Genomic DNA, 16,161 nt, shown 5'->3' with positions numbered 1-16,161 from the left:
TTTTAATGAGAATTCAACTTCTCTAACGTGAAAGTTATCACTGAGATCTTCAAACAACCTTGATTGTACTCACTGGGCCCAAGATGAGCCCAATTTCGGAGATTTGGACTCATCACAAGCTGGGCTCAATATTGAGCCCTTGCAATATGCAAAAGGGACTGAAACAACAGAAAAATAATCATGGAGCTACCATATATGTCAAGTTATAGAACTCCCTTTAATGGATCAATGAACAATTACAGGAAAACTCTAACAATTTCACGACTTAACAACAATACGGAAGTCAATTTCACAAATATACAGCATATGAATTTAAACATTCGAAGCCTTAGATTACTTGAAGTGCTGATATGCGATTCCTAATCAAGCTACACATGAACAAAACAACAGGGCCTCGACTATGAACTTAAACAACCAGTTCTATAGGCAACAATGAGCAATCAATGAACCTCTCAACGACTAAATTGAACTAAATTCACCTTAACATGGACAACTATCAAACCAACACATTTGAACCCAATTGTCTCCTGGATTCCCCAAAAGTCAATACTAAGGCCCTCACCACGATCGATGGATGTTTTTACTCATTCAGATGCAAAGGTGAATATAGAATATACTAGCACGATTTCCAAACCACATTACCATACAACTGCCTATGTACTAACCTTAACTATCATGTACAAGACAAATGCTAGTCAATAATCTAGAGTTCAGCCCAAAACCTCACATTAGTTCAGTATTAAAGCACATCAAGGGTACGGAAAGTTAACATAACAAACATCCTTACATTTAATACCAAAAAAAAGCAAAACAAAAGAGAAAAAGCAGAGAAGCAATATTCCTTTCAGTTCTTCATTCATTCAAATTTTCAGTCACACATGGACCCTTGTGGTCATTTGTTCTCCAGGGTTTACAGATTTACCTGGAAATGAGAAGAGACCAAGAGATAAGGAGTCAGCGATGTAATAACAGTAGAGCAGCAGCAGAGATTGGCTTCCAAATTCAGTAGAACAGTAAAATTGGCTTGTGTAGACCAATGAAACAGTAGCCAATCAACAGGACATAACCCAAGGCTTTTCAAAATCTAAACTCAGAACATTTCAATCAGAAATAGTAGGAAAAATGTTTCAGTAATCGAAGAACTTCAAAAATCAAAAGAGAATCAATGAAACAGTGTTTTCTTTTGATTTTTAGCCATTTCTCTCTTCTGGAATTTCTATCTCTTAGGTCTCTTCGGTCTATTTTCTTCTAAGGCAAGAAAGGGTGCCTTTATAGGCAAGGCAAGTAGGGCAGCCTTAGGTTTTCATTTTTGCAATTCAAGCCTTTTTCAATTCTTGTTTTAGCTTAGGAATCCCTCACTTAGTGACTTGTTGCCCAAGTTAACCTCCAAAAAGTCTGAAATTCAAAAAAGAACCCCCCACTAGAAGCTTCCTATTCTGTTACAACAAAGANCCTTACCCACGTGGAGATGACGACGGATGGGTCCGACCGTCGTATTACGATTCCGTCGGCTTACAACTTGCTGTTGAACAGCGAGCAGGCTGCTTCGGCCCTTACCGTGCTGTGTGCCTCCTCCGAGAGCAAGACGCTCAGTACTGTGGAGGATGCGGAGCTATCACGAAGGGTTTTCGGCATGGCTTTGCAGGTAATCCTAATTTCCTTTCTCCCTTCTGCGTGTTGTAAGACTGACTTGAGGCGTGCTTATTTCTGCTTTTCTTTTTAGACCCTTGTTTTGGAGGTGGAGAGGGGACGCCGTGAGCAAAAACGGACGGCCCTCTACAAGAAGATACTAAAAAAGTATCGAAAGTATCGCTCTAAGCACCGAGCGATTGTTGAACGGGGGCAGTCCCAGTTGGAACACAGGGGAGCTGAGCTGGAGGAGGCGGATAGCGAGCTGATGAAGGCCGTGGCCCGTAACAGCGAGTTGGAGGAGCTTCTCAGGATGAAAGATGACGAGCTTGAGCTGAGCCGTGGGATGGCGGCGGAGAACGTCGACTTGCAGCGGAGGGTGGCGGATCTGGCCCCCGAGCTCGACGCCAGGATGGCGGAGAACAATGGACTTTCTCAGCCTTCCTCATCTCATCCCTCGCCTGGTCGGAGTACGCGTCGTAGTGCGCATGAAATATGGATTTTTACGGAGGCTAAGCTCGACGTGTATAGAGAGCTTCATGCCGCGGGACGGGCGACGGAGTAGGAAGTTCAGTCACGGCGAAACGAGGCTCGCGCTGCTCGTGAGGCTTGTGGTTATTACCCCGACTCTCCCGATGGGGAGGGGCCTGCTTCTGAAGACGTCAACCGGCTTGACTCCAGTTCCCGGTACAATGACGTTTACCTCCCACGGGGTGACGGGCAGTTATAAACTTGTACAAATGTATATTTTTGGCTTGTATAGTGTATTGGAGCTCGTCCGCGGGGGCGAATGTAAATATATTTTTGTTGTAATATAAATTTTATTTTTGCTGTTTCGTCCATTTGGTGCCTTCCCTTTCTTGGGTTTTCTTTTGTAATGCTTAGCCTCCGTAGAGGTTGTTCTTGTCGTTCGTCAAAGGGTCGTGCCGTGGTTCGAGCGAGGTCGAACCGATGTCGATGGCCTTGGCCATTAGGATGTTGCTTCTACTGTCGTCGAAGTAGTATCCGGCGTGGTTCGAGCGAGGCCGAACTGATGTCGATGGCCTTGGCATTAGGATGTTGCTTCGACTGTCGTCGAAGTAGTGTCCGTCGTGGTTCGAGCGAGGCCGAACCGATGTCGATGGCCTTGGCCATTAGGATGTTGCTTCGACTGTCATCGAAGTAGTATCCGTCGTGGAATGGGTATTAACTCTTGTTCGTGTAATGGAGATTAACCCTTGTTCGTGTAATGGAGATTAACTCTTATTTCATTTAGTGGAGATTTCTGTTCATTCAATGGAGATTTCTGTTCATTCAATGGAGAATTCTATACATACAATGGAGACTTTTGTACATTCAATGGAGACCTGTTCATACAATGGAGAATAACTAGTGTAGTCCCTTCACTATATTGGCCTGCGGACCGTGTCGATTGGCCGATATGGTGAACCTGCGCTCCTGTTCCACCGGGTATCCCCTTTGCCGCCTCGTTAAAAACCTCCCCGAGAAAACCCAATTGGGACAAAACTCGGGTCAGGGAAAAAGAGTACGACTTAGGAGATGCCTTTCAGAAGTGGAAGTATTTGAGGTGGGCGATGTTCCAATTGTTTTGGAGGCGGTTTTCCCTCCATCGTTTCTAGTTGGAACGCTCCTTTGTTCGCCGTTGCTATGATTTTGTATGGTCCGTCCCAGTTGATCCCCAATTTTCCTTCATTCGGGTCTTTGGATGCCAGTGCTTTGGCTTTGAGGACGTAGTCGCCAACTTTGAGCGATCTTACTTTGGCTTTCTTGTTGTAATATCTTTTTGCCTGCTGTTTTTAGGCTGTCATTCTTATATGGGCCATGTCTCTTCGTTCTTCGGCTTCGTCTAGATCTTGTAACCTGCTTTCGTCGTTGTCTGCTCCGTTGGTATGGGAATATCTCAGGATTGGTTCTCCGATCTCGACGGGTATGACTGCATCGGTCCCGTAGACCAGTGAGTACGGTGTTTCTCCCGTGCTGGATTTGGGCGTAGTCCGGTATGCCCATAATACTTCAAGTAGTAATTCGGACCATAGCCCTTTAGCTTCTTCGAGCTTCTTTTTCAATATGTTCAATATTGTTTTGTTGGAAGACTCGGCTTGGCCGTTCGCGGCGGGATGATACGGAGTGGAGAATATCCGCTTGATGTGCCATTTCTCAAAGAATTCGGTTGTTTTTCTACCGATGAACTGGGGCCCATTGTCACAACTGATTTCTTTGGGGATGCCGAAACGACATATGATATTTTTCCATATAAAGGCGATGACCTCTTGCTCGCGTATCTGTGCGTACGCACCTGCTTCCACCCATTTAGAAAAATAGTCAGTCAAAACTAAAAGAAAGCGTACCTTTCCTCGTCCTGCCGGTAGGGGGCCGATTATATCCATTCCCCACTTTATGAAGGGCCATGACGAGGTGCCTGAATGGAGGAGTTCCCCCGCCTGGTGTATTATGGGGGCGTACTTTTGGCACTGCTCGCATCTTCGAACATAATCTGCTGTCTCTTTTTTCATGGTAGGCCAGTAATAACCGGCGCGGAGGAGGCATCGGACAAGGGCGCGGTTCCCTGTATGGGCGCCACAATGGCCCTCGTGCACCTCTTCTAATACTTGCCTCATTTGATGTGGCCCGAGGCACTTAGCAAGGGGACCACCAAACGTTCTCTTATAGAGATCGTGATTTATCAGGCTGTACCGGGCAGCTTGCACCCGGAGTTTCTTGGCTTCTTTTTTGTCGTGTGGGAGTGTTCCGTCCTGCAGGTAGGATACAAACTGGTTGCGCCAGTCTCAAGTCAAGTTTAAAGAGAATACCTCGACGTGGTCGACGACCGAATGGAGGAGAGTGACCACATTTTCTTTGTTAATATTTTTGGTGGCTGCGGCTAGTTTAGCTAGGCTATCTGCCTCGACGTTTTGTGCCCTAGGGATTTGCTCGAAGCGACATTCGTCGAACTCAGGCATCAGCTTGCAAATTTGTGACTGATATTTTTGTAGCCTTTGTTCTTTGATTTGGTAAGTCCCGGTGACTTGATTTACGATGAGTTGAGAGTCTCAGTGGAGGATGAGTCGACGGGCCCCGTATTTGATGGCTAGTTTCATGCCTGCAATCACAGCCTCATACTCGGCCTCGTTGTTAGTCATCTCGGGGCATCGTATGGACTGGCGAATTATTTCGCCCGTGGGGACTTCGAGGACGAGTCCTAGCCGATCCCAAGGCATTCGCAGCCGTCAGTGTAGAGAGTCCAGAGGTCGTTGTGGGCAGAGGCGCGGAGGGCCTCTTGTTCCACCTCTGGCAATATCCCTGCACTGAAGTCGGCAACAAAGTCGGCGAGTACCTGCGACTTGATGGCGGTTCTTGGGTGGTAGGTTATGTCATGCTCGCTGAGCTCTATGGCCCATTTGGCGAGCCTACCCGAGAGTTCGGGTTTGTGTAGGATGCCTCTTAGGGGGAAGGTTGTTATTACCTTTATGGGATGGCATTGAAAATAAGGTCTGAGCTTTCGTGAAGCTACGACCAGCGCCAGAGCCAGTTTTTCGATGTGTGGGTACCTCGTCTCGGCATCTACTAACGTTTTGCTGATATAATAAATAGGGGATTGCGTACCTTTGTTTTCGCGGACCAAGACGGCGCTGACAGCGACTTCGGACACTGCCAGATACACAAGTAGGCACTCGCCTGGGTCTGCTTTGACGAGCAGTGGCGGCGAAGATAGATATGCCTTCAATTTCCTTAGGGCCTCGATGCATTCCTCGTTCCATTGTAGCCCATGATCTTTCCTCAGCACACTGAAGAATTTGTGGCATCTGTCCGAGGACCGCGAGATGAACCTTGATAAGGCGGCTATTCGCCCCGTTAGTTTCTGTACCTGCTTCTTGCTGTTCAGAACCTCGGGTATTGTGTCTATGGCCTTGATCTGGTCCGGGTTGACTTCGATGCCTCGTTGTGATACGAGAAAGCCTAGAAATTTTCCCGAGGCCACGCCGAAGGCGCATTTTTCTGGGTTCAACTTCATCCCATACTGCCTCAGTATCTCGAAGGCTTGCTTTAAATGGTCGATATGGTCCTCCTTCTTTACCGATTTTACTAAAATGTCGTCGATATAAACCTCCATTGTCTTACCGAGCTGTTCCTTGAACATCTTGGTGACCAACCTTTGGTACGTTGCACCCGCGTTTTTCAGTCCGAAGGGCATCACTTTATAGCAGTACGTCCCTTGATGGGTGATGAAAGTTGTCTTTTCTTGGTCCTCTTCGGCCATTAGGATTTGGTTATAGCCAGAGTAGGCGTCCAAGAAACTTAGCAGTTCGTGCCCTGCTGTTGCATCGATCAGCTGGTCGATATGGGGCAATGGGAAGGAGTCCTTTGGGCATGCCTTGTTCAGGTCGGTGAAGTCTACGCACATTCTCCATTTCCCGCTTTTCTTTTTAACCATGACCACGTTGGCGACCCATTGGGGGTATTTCGATTCTCTGATGGAACCGTTGGCTAGTAGTTTATCTACCTCTTCACTGACTGCCTCGTTGATTGCGGCGTTGAATTTCCTCCTTATCTGCCGTACGGGCGGATAAAGTGGGTCCACGTTCAGCTTGTGAGTGGCGATGTCTTTTGGGATCCCCGGCATATCTGAATGAGAGAAGGCAAATAAATCTGCATGGTTAGTTAAGAATTCGTGGTACTTACCTGGGTCGGAGAGGTTGTGCCCGATGTAGGCTTTCTTTGAACTGTCGGTACCGTCCAGCTGGACCGGGTCGAGGTTCTCGACTGTCGCTTTGCAAGCTTCTACGACATCTGGGTCCCTAATGACCTCTGTCGTCGGGTTGATTTTGGTTCCCGACATGGCTGATTGCTATGCTTCCGCGCTTGCTCCCTTCAGCTGTTTGGTATGTGTGCAGTCTTGGGCAATTCGGTAACATTCCTGGGCGGTACGTGGCTCACCTCGAATGCTGAATATTCCCCATGGGGTGGGAAATTTGATTACTTGATAGAAACTCGAGGGGATGGCTCGCATGGCGTGTATCCATGGACGCCCTATGATGACGTTGTAGGCCGTTTCCTGATTCATGATGTGGAATGTGGTTTCCAGCGTGACTCCTCCCGCCAAGACTGGCAGTGATATCTCTCCGGAGGTTCGCTCTACTGCATTGTTAAAACCCGTTAGTGTTATGCAACGCGGTATTATCTTATCTTCGAGCCTCATTTGCATGAGGACTCTTGGGTGGATAATACACGCGCCGCTTCCGTCGTCTACCATGATTCTTTTCACATCAGTATCAGCAATGCGTAAAGTTATAACTAAAGCATCATAATGAGGGAAAGACAAACCGTCGGCATCAGACTTATCGAAGGTGATACTATCTTCGAAGTCATCATACCGTTCGTGAGCGATCGTGCGCTTCAACTTGTGTGTGGTGGTGAACTTTACATGGTTGATTGCCGAGTCGTCGCCGCCACCGACGATCATCTGTATGGTGCGTGCTGGAGAAGGTGGTTTTGGTGGTCCTTGGGATTGGTCGCGTCCTCTGGCGAAATTAGCCCTTCCTTTATCGCTGAGCAGCTCCTTCAGGTATCCCTGGTTCAGCATTCTGACCACCTCCTGTCGTAGACCTATGCAATCTTCGGTCTTGTGTCCTCTTTCCTGATGGAATTCGCATAGGACGTTCGACCTCCTTGCACTAGGATCTGATTTCATTTTTTGTGGCCACTGCACCTTCGTGCCCAGCTTCTCCAGTGCGTACACTATTTCTGAAGGGGAGACACAAAAGTTATGAGCGGATAATAATGGGGGCATACCTCTTTCATTCTGAAGCGGGGCGGCATGTCGCTGCACGACATCTGGATGTCTTGGAGGAGGCGGATTGGGAGTTCTGACGTAAGGCTGATGCCTTTCTCTATTGAAGCGTGGGAGTGGTTCCCGTCGCCCGTCGTTGCATCGATCCCTCCTTACCTCTGATTGTACTGACGTTAGTCGTTGGGTTGGACCGTTAAGATCGTCTTCATCCGCTCTCACTTCGGCGCAATAGGCATTATGAATCTCTTCCCACGTGGTGGGGGGTTACTTCATGAGTCGGTTGAGCAGCTTCTTGGTTGCTTTTGATCCGTCTCTGTTCAACCCGTTTCGGAAAGCTGTGACCGCCATTCCTTCTGATACGTTTGGCAGTCCCATTCTTACCCTATTGAATCGGGCCAGGAAGTCCCCGAGTCCTTCACCCGTTGTTTGCCTGATGGCGAAGATATCGTTGACCCTAGATTCGGCCTTCTTTGCTCCTGCATGAGCGGTGGCGAACTTGTCCGCCATCTCTTCGAACGTCGATATCGATCTGGCTGGCAGTTGAGAGTACCATGTTAGCGCTCCTCCTGTCAAACTTTCACCAAACTTTTTCAGCAACACGGATGGCACCTGTTCTTTCGATAGGTCATTGCCTTTTACGGCGGTCACATAATGGATTAGATGGTCTTCCGTATCCATGGTCCCATCGTATATCTTCAAGTACGGTGGCATCTTGAAGGTTTTAGGGATTGGGTGAGGAGCAGCTTCCTCACTATACGGTTGCTCGACGAACCTTCCCTCATGGCGTTTCGGTAGTAGCTTAGGGGCACCAGGTATCTTGTCTACCCTTTCCTGGTGCTCCTTCATTTGATCACGAAGCGCTTTATTCTCGTTCTCCATTTCTTCAATTTTCTTAAGGATGGTTGCGAGCGCATCATCGCTTGCATTGGTATCGGTGTGGGCATTACTTGTTCGTACAACACTGGGCTCACCAGCGGCAGCGGCGATTTCTGCCATTGACGAATCTTTGATATTTCCCTAGCATGCTACTTAGAGTGTTCGTCAACCATTCCTCTAGTAGCTTTTTGACTACTGGGGGCGTTTCCTTTGCTGCAGATGTAGAAGTCCCTCTTTCATGCAAAATCGTTAGATCTTCGAGTGAAGAGGGTGAGATCTCCCCCTCCGGTACACTACTTGGTGTTACATTCGCGGTATTTTCTCTACCGGCTTCGTTGAGTGGGCCTATGAGGTTGGTTGAGACATCTGCTATCATCTTCAGCATTGATTCTTTATCTGCCATTTGTTAGTTTCTATGAGGTCTGAAGAACAATGATTGTTGTTTTTGATATCCTAGATGTGAACTATGATTTCGACTACCGAAATCCCCACAGACGGCGCCAAATTGTTTGACTCAAAAGTTGTTTAACACTTTTTAAGCAAATCAATCAAATAGATGAAGGGGTAAATCGTAATCGAAGATAATAAACCCTAGGATGATCTTGGCAATTGGTTCAGATTACAATAATATAAATCGGAGAGAGAGAGAAGGTGGTAATCTTCGAGAGATAAGAGAGAGAGAATGTTAGAGAGATGAGAGAGCCAGAGAGCCTGTATTTTCAATAATGAATCCCCCCATTTACAAGGCTCGGACCCCCCTTTATATAATAGAGGATCCTTACTTAAATATTAAAAGATAGAAATAAAGTACATGCTATAGAGGGGCCGACGTGATCATGAAGTCGTCCCTCTTATTATTCCCAAGTCGTCCTTCTAGCCGGACTCACATATATTCGGTCGGACGTGCTGGCTTAGGGACGTTGCCGGTCAAATTCGACCCCATACAATTAGGAGTACATATTTTTCCCCGTTCTTTGAAAATTGGAAGTCCATTGCAGAGAAAAGTGGTGTATAGGCCCCAGACTTTGTGCCAAATATAAAATCATTTAAAATTTGAACATTAATAGAAAGTAAAATATGTACCTTAACAGTGAAATTAGTGCAGCTCTCGTATTAACATTTCTTAAATTTATCATTTAACCATTCATTCAATTCAAGGTTAATTTTTCCTGCTCATGCCAACTAAATAAAATTTTACTTGGTAAAATTATTTTTGTGAAGGAGAAATGGACCCGTTTTTGTTACACAAGGTCTAATGGTTTAGAATTTAAGAGGATAAGAATATAAAGTAAGAGAAGTTGAATATTGGATCTCTCTTTTCTGAAATTAAGCAAATGGAGTTCTTTTCCAATAATAACTTCTAAAATATATACATCGATGAAGAAGACGAGCAGTAGCACTGCAGCCACATTTTGAACAAAGATGATTGGAAAGCAAATAAGTTAATTATTGGCCAAAAAACTAGCATAAGAGCTTTTCACCTTTCTTTCTATGAGATAATGCTCACAACAAAGTTTACTCTTAAATAATAATACCTAAACAATATCATCTCTATACATATGTAATTGACCTTCTGACAAGAGAAATCTTTGATGCATCACCACCTATCTCCTCAAAAACTACCAGCAAGTTTCCTGTTGGCTTCAACCAAGATCGAGGAACGTGGTACCTAAAGGAAGTTAAAAGAGTTAGCAATCATTTTAATCTTCTCATTTATCAACTAAGGGTCAAAAATACTACTGTGATCTGCATACCATCTTTGAGTTGGCTGGCCACAACCGGATTGGCACTTTCCTTGTCGGTATGTCCCTATATAACTGCAAGGGCTGCAGTTACCAGTGGCGTAAGCAGTCCAATATCTTCCGATGCTCTGCCCATTGATCCAGACTTGACCCTTTCCCATACTACCCATGTCCAGCGCTAATGGATCACTTCCTCGTGGTGCATTGAAGTATACCTGAAAGTTTCATGAAGAATCTCAGTATTCATGGTCAAGATCAAGATTCCACCTTTTCAATTCTCATTATTACAGCTCTATTCGACATTATCAATCTTCTCTTTGAACATCACTTATCTAACTCTAAGATCGAAGCAAACATATGTACCTTGTACCAAGTAAGAGGTTGTCGTTGTCTTGCTATCAAAGAGCCTCCCACCCACTCAGCAGCAGAAATTGCATTTGGAGAACCCAAGTTCATTGCCTCACCTCTCAACCCCACCTGCGCAAAAACATTCAAAGTTGTGGTAAGAACCTCTAAGATGCCAAAACATGACTAAGAAATTAGGACATGCACCTGATATGACCATTTCTGCCACGATAAATCCCTAGGCCCCTTGTCTAGCCCATGGAGAACGACTGGTCCGAGGACTCCTGTGCTCCACGTCTCATAACGTGCTCCGTTGTTCTTCAAATAAAACAAACCAAGACACAAAGGTGAAAATCCAATTTTGGCAAGCAAGAAAATGATGAGTGATTTATGAGATCCACAAATGCAGAGATACCTTCCCCACCACCCTCCCCCAACTCAAGTTGTTGCTATTAATGTATATTCAAAAATAAAAAAATTCCGTTCATTCCCCACACATGTCATAGTTCTAAAATGATAGTGTGAGTTTGGAACAAGAGACTAACTGGCAACCCAACAGCTACACTGAGTAGGGAAATTCTGTTTATTCCAGCACGCAGGTTAACACCTCCTGTAAAGGTAACTCTTCGGTTTTCTCGGTTCCCATAAACTGAACCTGTAAATTGGACCCTGGAACTCTTAGAAGGAATCCAACATTTGATGTTTCTCAACATTAAAAAGTTACCATGAGTTAACTAAAAGAGAAAAGCATTTGCACCTGAAAGCCGTCCATTAATAAACACATGTAAGGCATGGCCTGCTGACTGGACAGTAAGAGTCAGATGTTGCCCTCGATGTAGAAACGATTCAGCTGAACTTATCTCAACACTGAAAAGTTCAATGATATGGTCAAACGAATATACACGTTTGTCAGCAGGCGTATAAAAATGTTTTTGTTCATACCTAGTGGTGTACCAAAGGTAGTCACTCGTATCCCTGGTAACATTTAGTTGCTCCAGGAGACCAACAACAGTGAGCTTTGAATCCGCATCAATGGTGGATACATCTTCACTAAATGTTTCCCAAGTTCGCAGTTGTACGTTTGTGGGCAGCATTTGTGCATTGGATGTCTTAACTCCAACCTGATTTGAAGAGCAAAAGACTTCATCACAAAATATTTTCAGTAAAAAGATTGCAAGTTGGCAATTGAGTATTTCATACATAACTTAGCTTCAATTCTCATCTTAGTAGATCATGTGAAATGGGAAGAAAAAACCAAGGGCTTGTTTAGCAGACACAATATTGTCAACTTATTCTGAAGTAATATTTGGTTAGAAAGTAGGAGGTGGATGGTATGTGAAGAAAGATTACAACCTAATATTAGCTATGTACAGGAGGATTGGGGGAGATAAAAAAAAGATAACATTTATGTATGAATGACTCTTCAGCACCAAGGAATAAAAGAAGAAGATATACAACAGGAGCAAGTAACTATCTTGATATATAACATACCCTGGCAGTATTATATACAACATTTTTACAGTCTGGAAGAATGCTTATTGACCAAGGTGGCAGGTCGTAATGTTTGTGCCTAAATGTCACCCTCGCAGGTGAAGTCAAATGGAAATTTGCAAGAAAAGCAGCACAATGTCCAGAGCCGGAAGAAAATACATGTGCCTGCAAAATGGAGAAGATTTCAGAATTTTATAAGGCCAAAGAATGATGCATCGAATATGTAAAAAGAACGTATCAACGTAGTGTAAGAAAGAACAAAGAGTTATCGATAATCTATAGGGAGTGAGCCTGCACCCACTCCCTTTAAATTCCACCCACTTCCACAAAGGAGTAGTACTCACATCCACTGGCAGACTACTGGCTTAAAATTTTGGATCCGTGTCTACTCGTAGTAACACCCCTACCTCCAGAACAAGATAATTAAAAGAGTTTACGGAAAGAGGGAAACAAAATAGGAAGGTACCTGTTCATAGTTTCCTAAGGCAGTAACGGTAGGATCAACAGAAATAAGTGCTGGTTCACATAACTTGATGGCCTTATGAAGCTCCTTCAAATGGTCATATTTTGGCTGCCTAATCAAGCCTATAAAATAAGCATGGAGAGCTAATTAGTATATACGAGGAAAGTCGCATTACATGCATAATTTGTTCCTTTAAATAGTCGTAGCTCAGTCTCTGACCATATTCATCAATAGGAGCATCATAATCGTAGCTGGTAGTGATGAAAGGCCCTCCAGCTGTTCTTCCAAAGTTGGTTCCCCCATGATACTGTTCAAAGAGAAAAAGGAATGTCGGTTAAGGTCAAAGTAGCATTACAAGTTGGGCGTGAGGATCCCACAGATGGTAAAACTCTTAATATTATTTCCTTTCATTCATTTGATAAGAGTCCTTTTACCTAAGAAAGCATCAAACAGGCATCCTCGGAAATTTAATATGTAAGTTGGGGAGAATGGGAATACATAAATAGCCACTGAACTTAACAGTTTAGACTTGGTGACAGGTCAAGATGAAAATTTTAGATAGTTATACAAGATTTTTTCCTAAGCCAACCACATTTTTCATTACTCCTATTACTTACCGAGTATCTCAGAATTTTAAGATTCAAACAATCTTGATTCAAAAAAATTCATATATCAGATTAGTAGATAAGCACTTTTGAGCAACAGGCATATCTCCAACCAATGTAGAACTTCAGAGAGCTAGTTATTGGTTAAGTTCCATTATAAACAAGTTTTTAAAAGCTGGTTACTGACCATATAATAATTCACCAAGGAGCCTCCTTTCTGAACAAACCGTGCAACTGCAAAGGCCAAATCTTCAACTGGTCGATGATGAACTGGACCGCCAAAATCATCAAACCTTCATACATCAAGAAACGTAAGTAAAAGCATCCCAACATGGAAAAGTATTAATCACACTGCAAATACCAAAGTATCATGAATTTACCAGCCGCTCCATGCCTCTGTCCATATCGTTGGCTTGTTAGGTTTGTTAGGGGAAAAGTAATCACAATAAAAACCATTGCAGGTGTTTATCTGTCACCAAAATGAATATTAGGTTTAGCATAACATTAGATAATCCCAAGCACTTAAAATCAGCTTTTCTATATAATTGACTTTCTATATGAATATTTTCCAATCCTGGTAACTATGGGGCAATGGAAATAACAAGTTTGAATAAGGAGCCAAAAGAACCGAGTTAACTGTGCAGTTTATTTAACAAATGAAGCTACGCTTATCTTGTCTAGTGGCGAAACAATTCTTACCACTGGATCAGGGGCATCATCCTCTTTGCACATAACCCACGGGACCCCAGTACCCATTTCAACTGCCATTTTAGCCGCCCAAGTCATGTACGCATGACCAGGAGCGCCATATTTTTTGATTTCTAACCCATACTCGTTCTCAATCTGCATCAAACACTTGTAAACATAAGTATCTATGATGCTTCATCATTGCAAAGCACCATACTGCACATGGGCTGAGAACACAAAACTGATGATCCAATCTCTGAGCTTTCTCACATATCACTAATTTTAAATTGCTTAAGGTACACACTAGATGCCCCAGGAAGTAGCTTTACTCACTTGTTCATGAAATGAATAGTACAAAATCATACCTGTGAGAGAATGATAGGACCACCTTGGGTCTGAAACAGCTTCTCATTCTTCATCATTTGGACAATTTTCTGTGTGAATCTTTGCATTTCCCTCTGCAAGACAAAAAACAGCAGTAAACTTCATTTTTTTTACTTTTCTGATAACGAGAAATCCCCGAGAACCAGTTGAGCACGGTTCAAAACTCCGCATTAGGCTTCCAAATAGAGCAAAGTTATTGCTTTTTCTTTAACCAAATTTCTACTACTCATTAGGCTCTGTGTGTGTGAGAGAGAGAGAGAGAGAGAGAAAGAGACCTTGAAAGGTTCATTATCAGTTCTGAAGCTGATACCAGGAACATACTTCAACCATACAGGAAAACCACTGCAATTAGAAATCAAAAGAAAAAAATAGAGAGCATATAGCATTAGAAAGAAAACACTATCGAAAATTAAAGCTCATTGTCGTTTAATATAAACAAAAAAGAATCAAACTTACCCAAAATTCCATTCTCCACAAATATAAGGCCCAATTCGAAGATGCATATAGAGCCCTGCCTTCTGAACCAGCTTTATGAATCGCACTAAATCATTACGTCCCTCAAAATTGTACTAAAAAAACCCACAAAAATATACAGATTAATACAGCCATTTTCACAAATACTTCCTCCGCAGAAGAAACAACTACTAATGTATTAAAAAAAAAGGGAGTGAAGAGCAAAATACATTGCCAGGTGAAGGTTCATGAAGATTCCAGAACACATAGGTTTCTATAACATCCAATCCTCCATCTTTTGCCTTCTGTATAATCCCCTCCCACATCTGCATTTTCTCCATTGTCAAGAAAAAAAATACCGAAATACCAATAAAAAAAGAGCGAAAAAAGAAAATGCCATACATCAGGGGTACTTCTGGGGTAATGAATGGAACCAGAAAAAAGAATTTTTCTTTGGCCATTGATAATGAGAGACTTCTTGTCATATGTCACACTGCAATAACCAAACTCAGTAACAAAAATCAACACTAAGGAACATAACCAGAACCATTTGGCACCCATTATAGAGAAGTGGAAAGAGAGAATATGCAAAAAATGCTTTATCTTCAACAATGGTGGGAAAAAGCAAAGTGGAAAATGAGAAATGTGAATAAAGAAAAGGAGAGAGAGAGAGAGAGAGAGAGTCTGTAAAAGTGCAAACAATGAGGTACTGACAAGAACTCTCCTCAAAGGCTAAGAATGTCTGTGACAGATAATCACACAGAAAAAAAGTAACAGTATTTTGGATTTTGTGTTACTGCATAAAACAATACAATGGGTCATAAATGTTAATGAATGTTTGGGTTTTTGTATTTTGCAAAAATGCATTCTCATCTTTTATAGATACAGCCAGCGCCGACCTCTCCCTTCTGGTTTGTCAAGAAATTATATCCTCACTCACTGTCCTCGCATTATTTCAACCGAAAATAGTTTTTTTTAGTCCCTACTCTAGTGATTAATGTCTAGACCTATAATAAGTAAATGAAAGTATTTATTGTTTACATTTAAGAAGTTTCAAAAAAATTATTCAGACAATTTAACATAGCATAAATTATACTACTAACAAGCAAGAATCCTAACTCATAGACTAAGGTTGCTAAACAGCTTGCTTGGATGGTTGTTACATATCGTTTTATAATGTATAGTATCACATCGTATCGTATCGTATCGTATTGTTTGATGAATACAATGTTTGGATAGATTGTATCGTTTGGCGTTGTTTCATGATATCACACACTAGCAATATAAAGAATAAACTTGCAATATTATATTAAAAAAAATATGATACAAGGCATAAAAAAGGCAGAATAAATGATAAAATAAAATTATTTAATAATAATTAAGGGTGAGTTTGAGAGAAAAAGATAAGGTAACGACGTGACCACATCAAATTAAAGTGGCATATTTCGTCGTTACGTAACAACAGATTTAACGATACGATACAATAAAATTTAAGTAACAATCAAAACAAACATCGTATTTAAAATAACAATACGACACGATGCAACATAACAACCATACAAACAAGTTGTAAGAGTACTATAAATTCAAGGTTGAGTTTAATGTCCGTTTAGCATAAATCATTTAGTTTTTTCTTTTGATAATCATGGTGTACGCGCCTAAATTAATTCTCACCAAGACTTGGATAGATGGGAAGAA

At 42.7% G+C, this 16,161-nt stretch overlaps 1 protein-coding gene across 1 annotated transcript; it reads right to left on the bottom strand.

The window, feature by feature from the left end:
• Nucleotides 1-9,609: 9,609 nt before the first annotated feature.
• Nucleotides 9,610-15,330, bottom strand: LOC109206412 (beta-galactosidase 3-like). The gene is made up of 18 exons (XM_019369232.1): nt 14,866-15,330; nt 14,694-14,789; nt 14,467-14,579; nt 14,286-14,352; nt 13,992-14,084; nt 13,639-13,782; nt 13,320-13,408; nt 13,127-13,232; nt 12,554-12,641; nt 12,338-12,456; nt 11,872-12,036; nt 11,323-11,501; nt 11,138-11,247; nt 10,926-11,035; nt 10,588-10,698; nt 10,399-10,512; nt 10,048-10,250; nt 9,610-9,962 (listed from the first exon to the last, which is right to left on the bottom strand). The coding sequence occupies exons 1-18, from the start codon at nt 15,022-15,024 to the stop codon at nt 9,845-9,847; spliced, it is 2,184 nt and encodes a 727-aa protein (XP_019224777.1). The 5' UTR covers nt 15,025-15,330; the 3' UTR covers nt 9,610-9,844.
• Between the last annotated feature and the right edge of the window lie 831 nt (nt 15,331-16,161).

The sequence above is a fragment of the Nicotiana attenuata genome, unplaced genomic scaffold (assembly GCF_001879085.1).
Source record: "Nicotiana attenuata strain UT unplaced genomic scaffold, NIATTr2, whole genome shotgun sequence".
NCBI lineage: Eukaryota > Viridiplantae > Streptophyta > Magnoliopsida > Solanales > Solanaceae > Nicotiana > Nicotiana attenuata.
This window is presented reverse-complemented; position numbering and strand designations above follow the sequence as displayed.

Excerpts from the sequence above, each read along its gene's own strand:
- LOC109206412 (XM_019369232.1), bottom strand. The coding sequence starts at position 15,024 with ATGGGTGCCAAATGGTTCTGGTTATGTTCCTTAGTGTTGATTTTTGTT. Across the intron at positions 11,502-11,871 it reads TTGTATATAATACTGCCAGG|GTTGGAGTTAAGACATCCAA; the intron begins GTATGTTATATA and ends TCTTCAAATCAG. Across the intron at positions 10,513-10,587 it reads GGCAGAAATGGTCATATCAG|GTGGGGTTGAGAGGTGAGGC; the intron begins GTGCATGTCCTA and ends GTTTTTGCGCAG.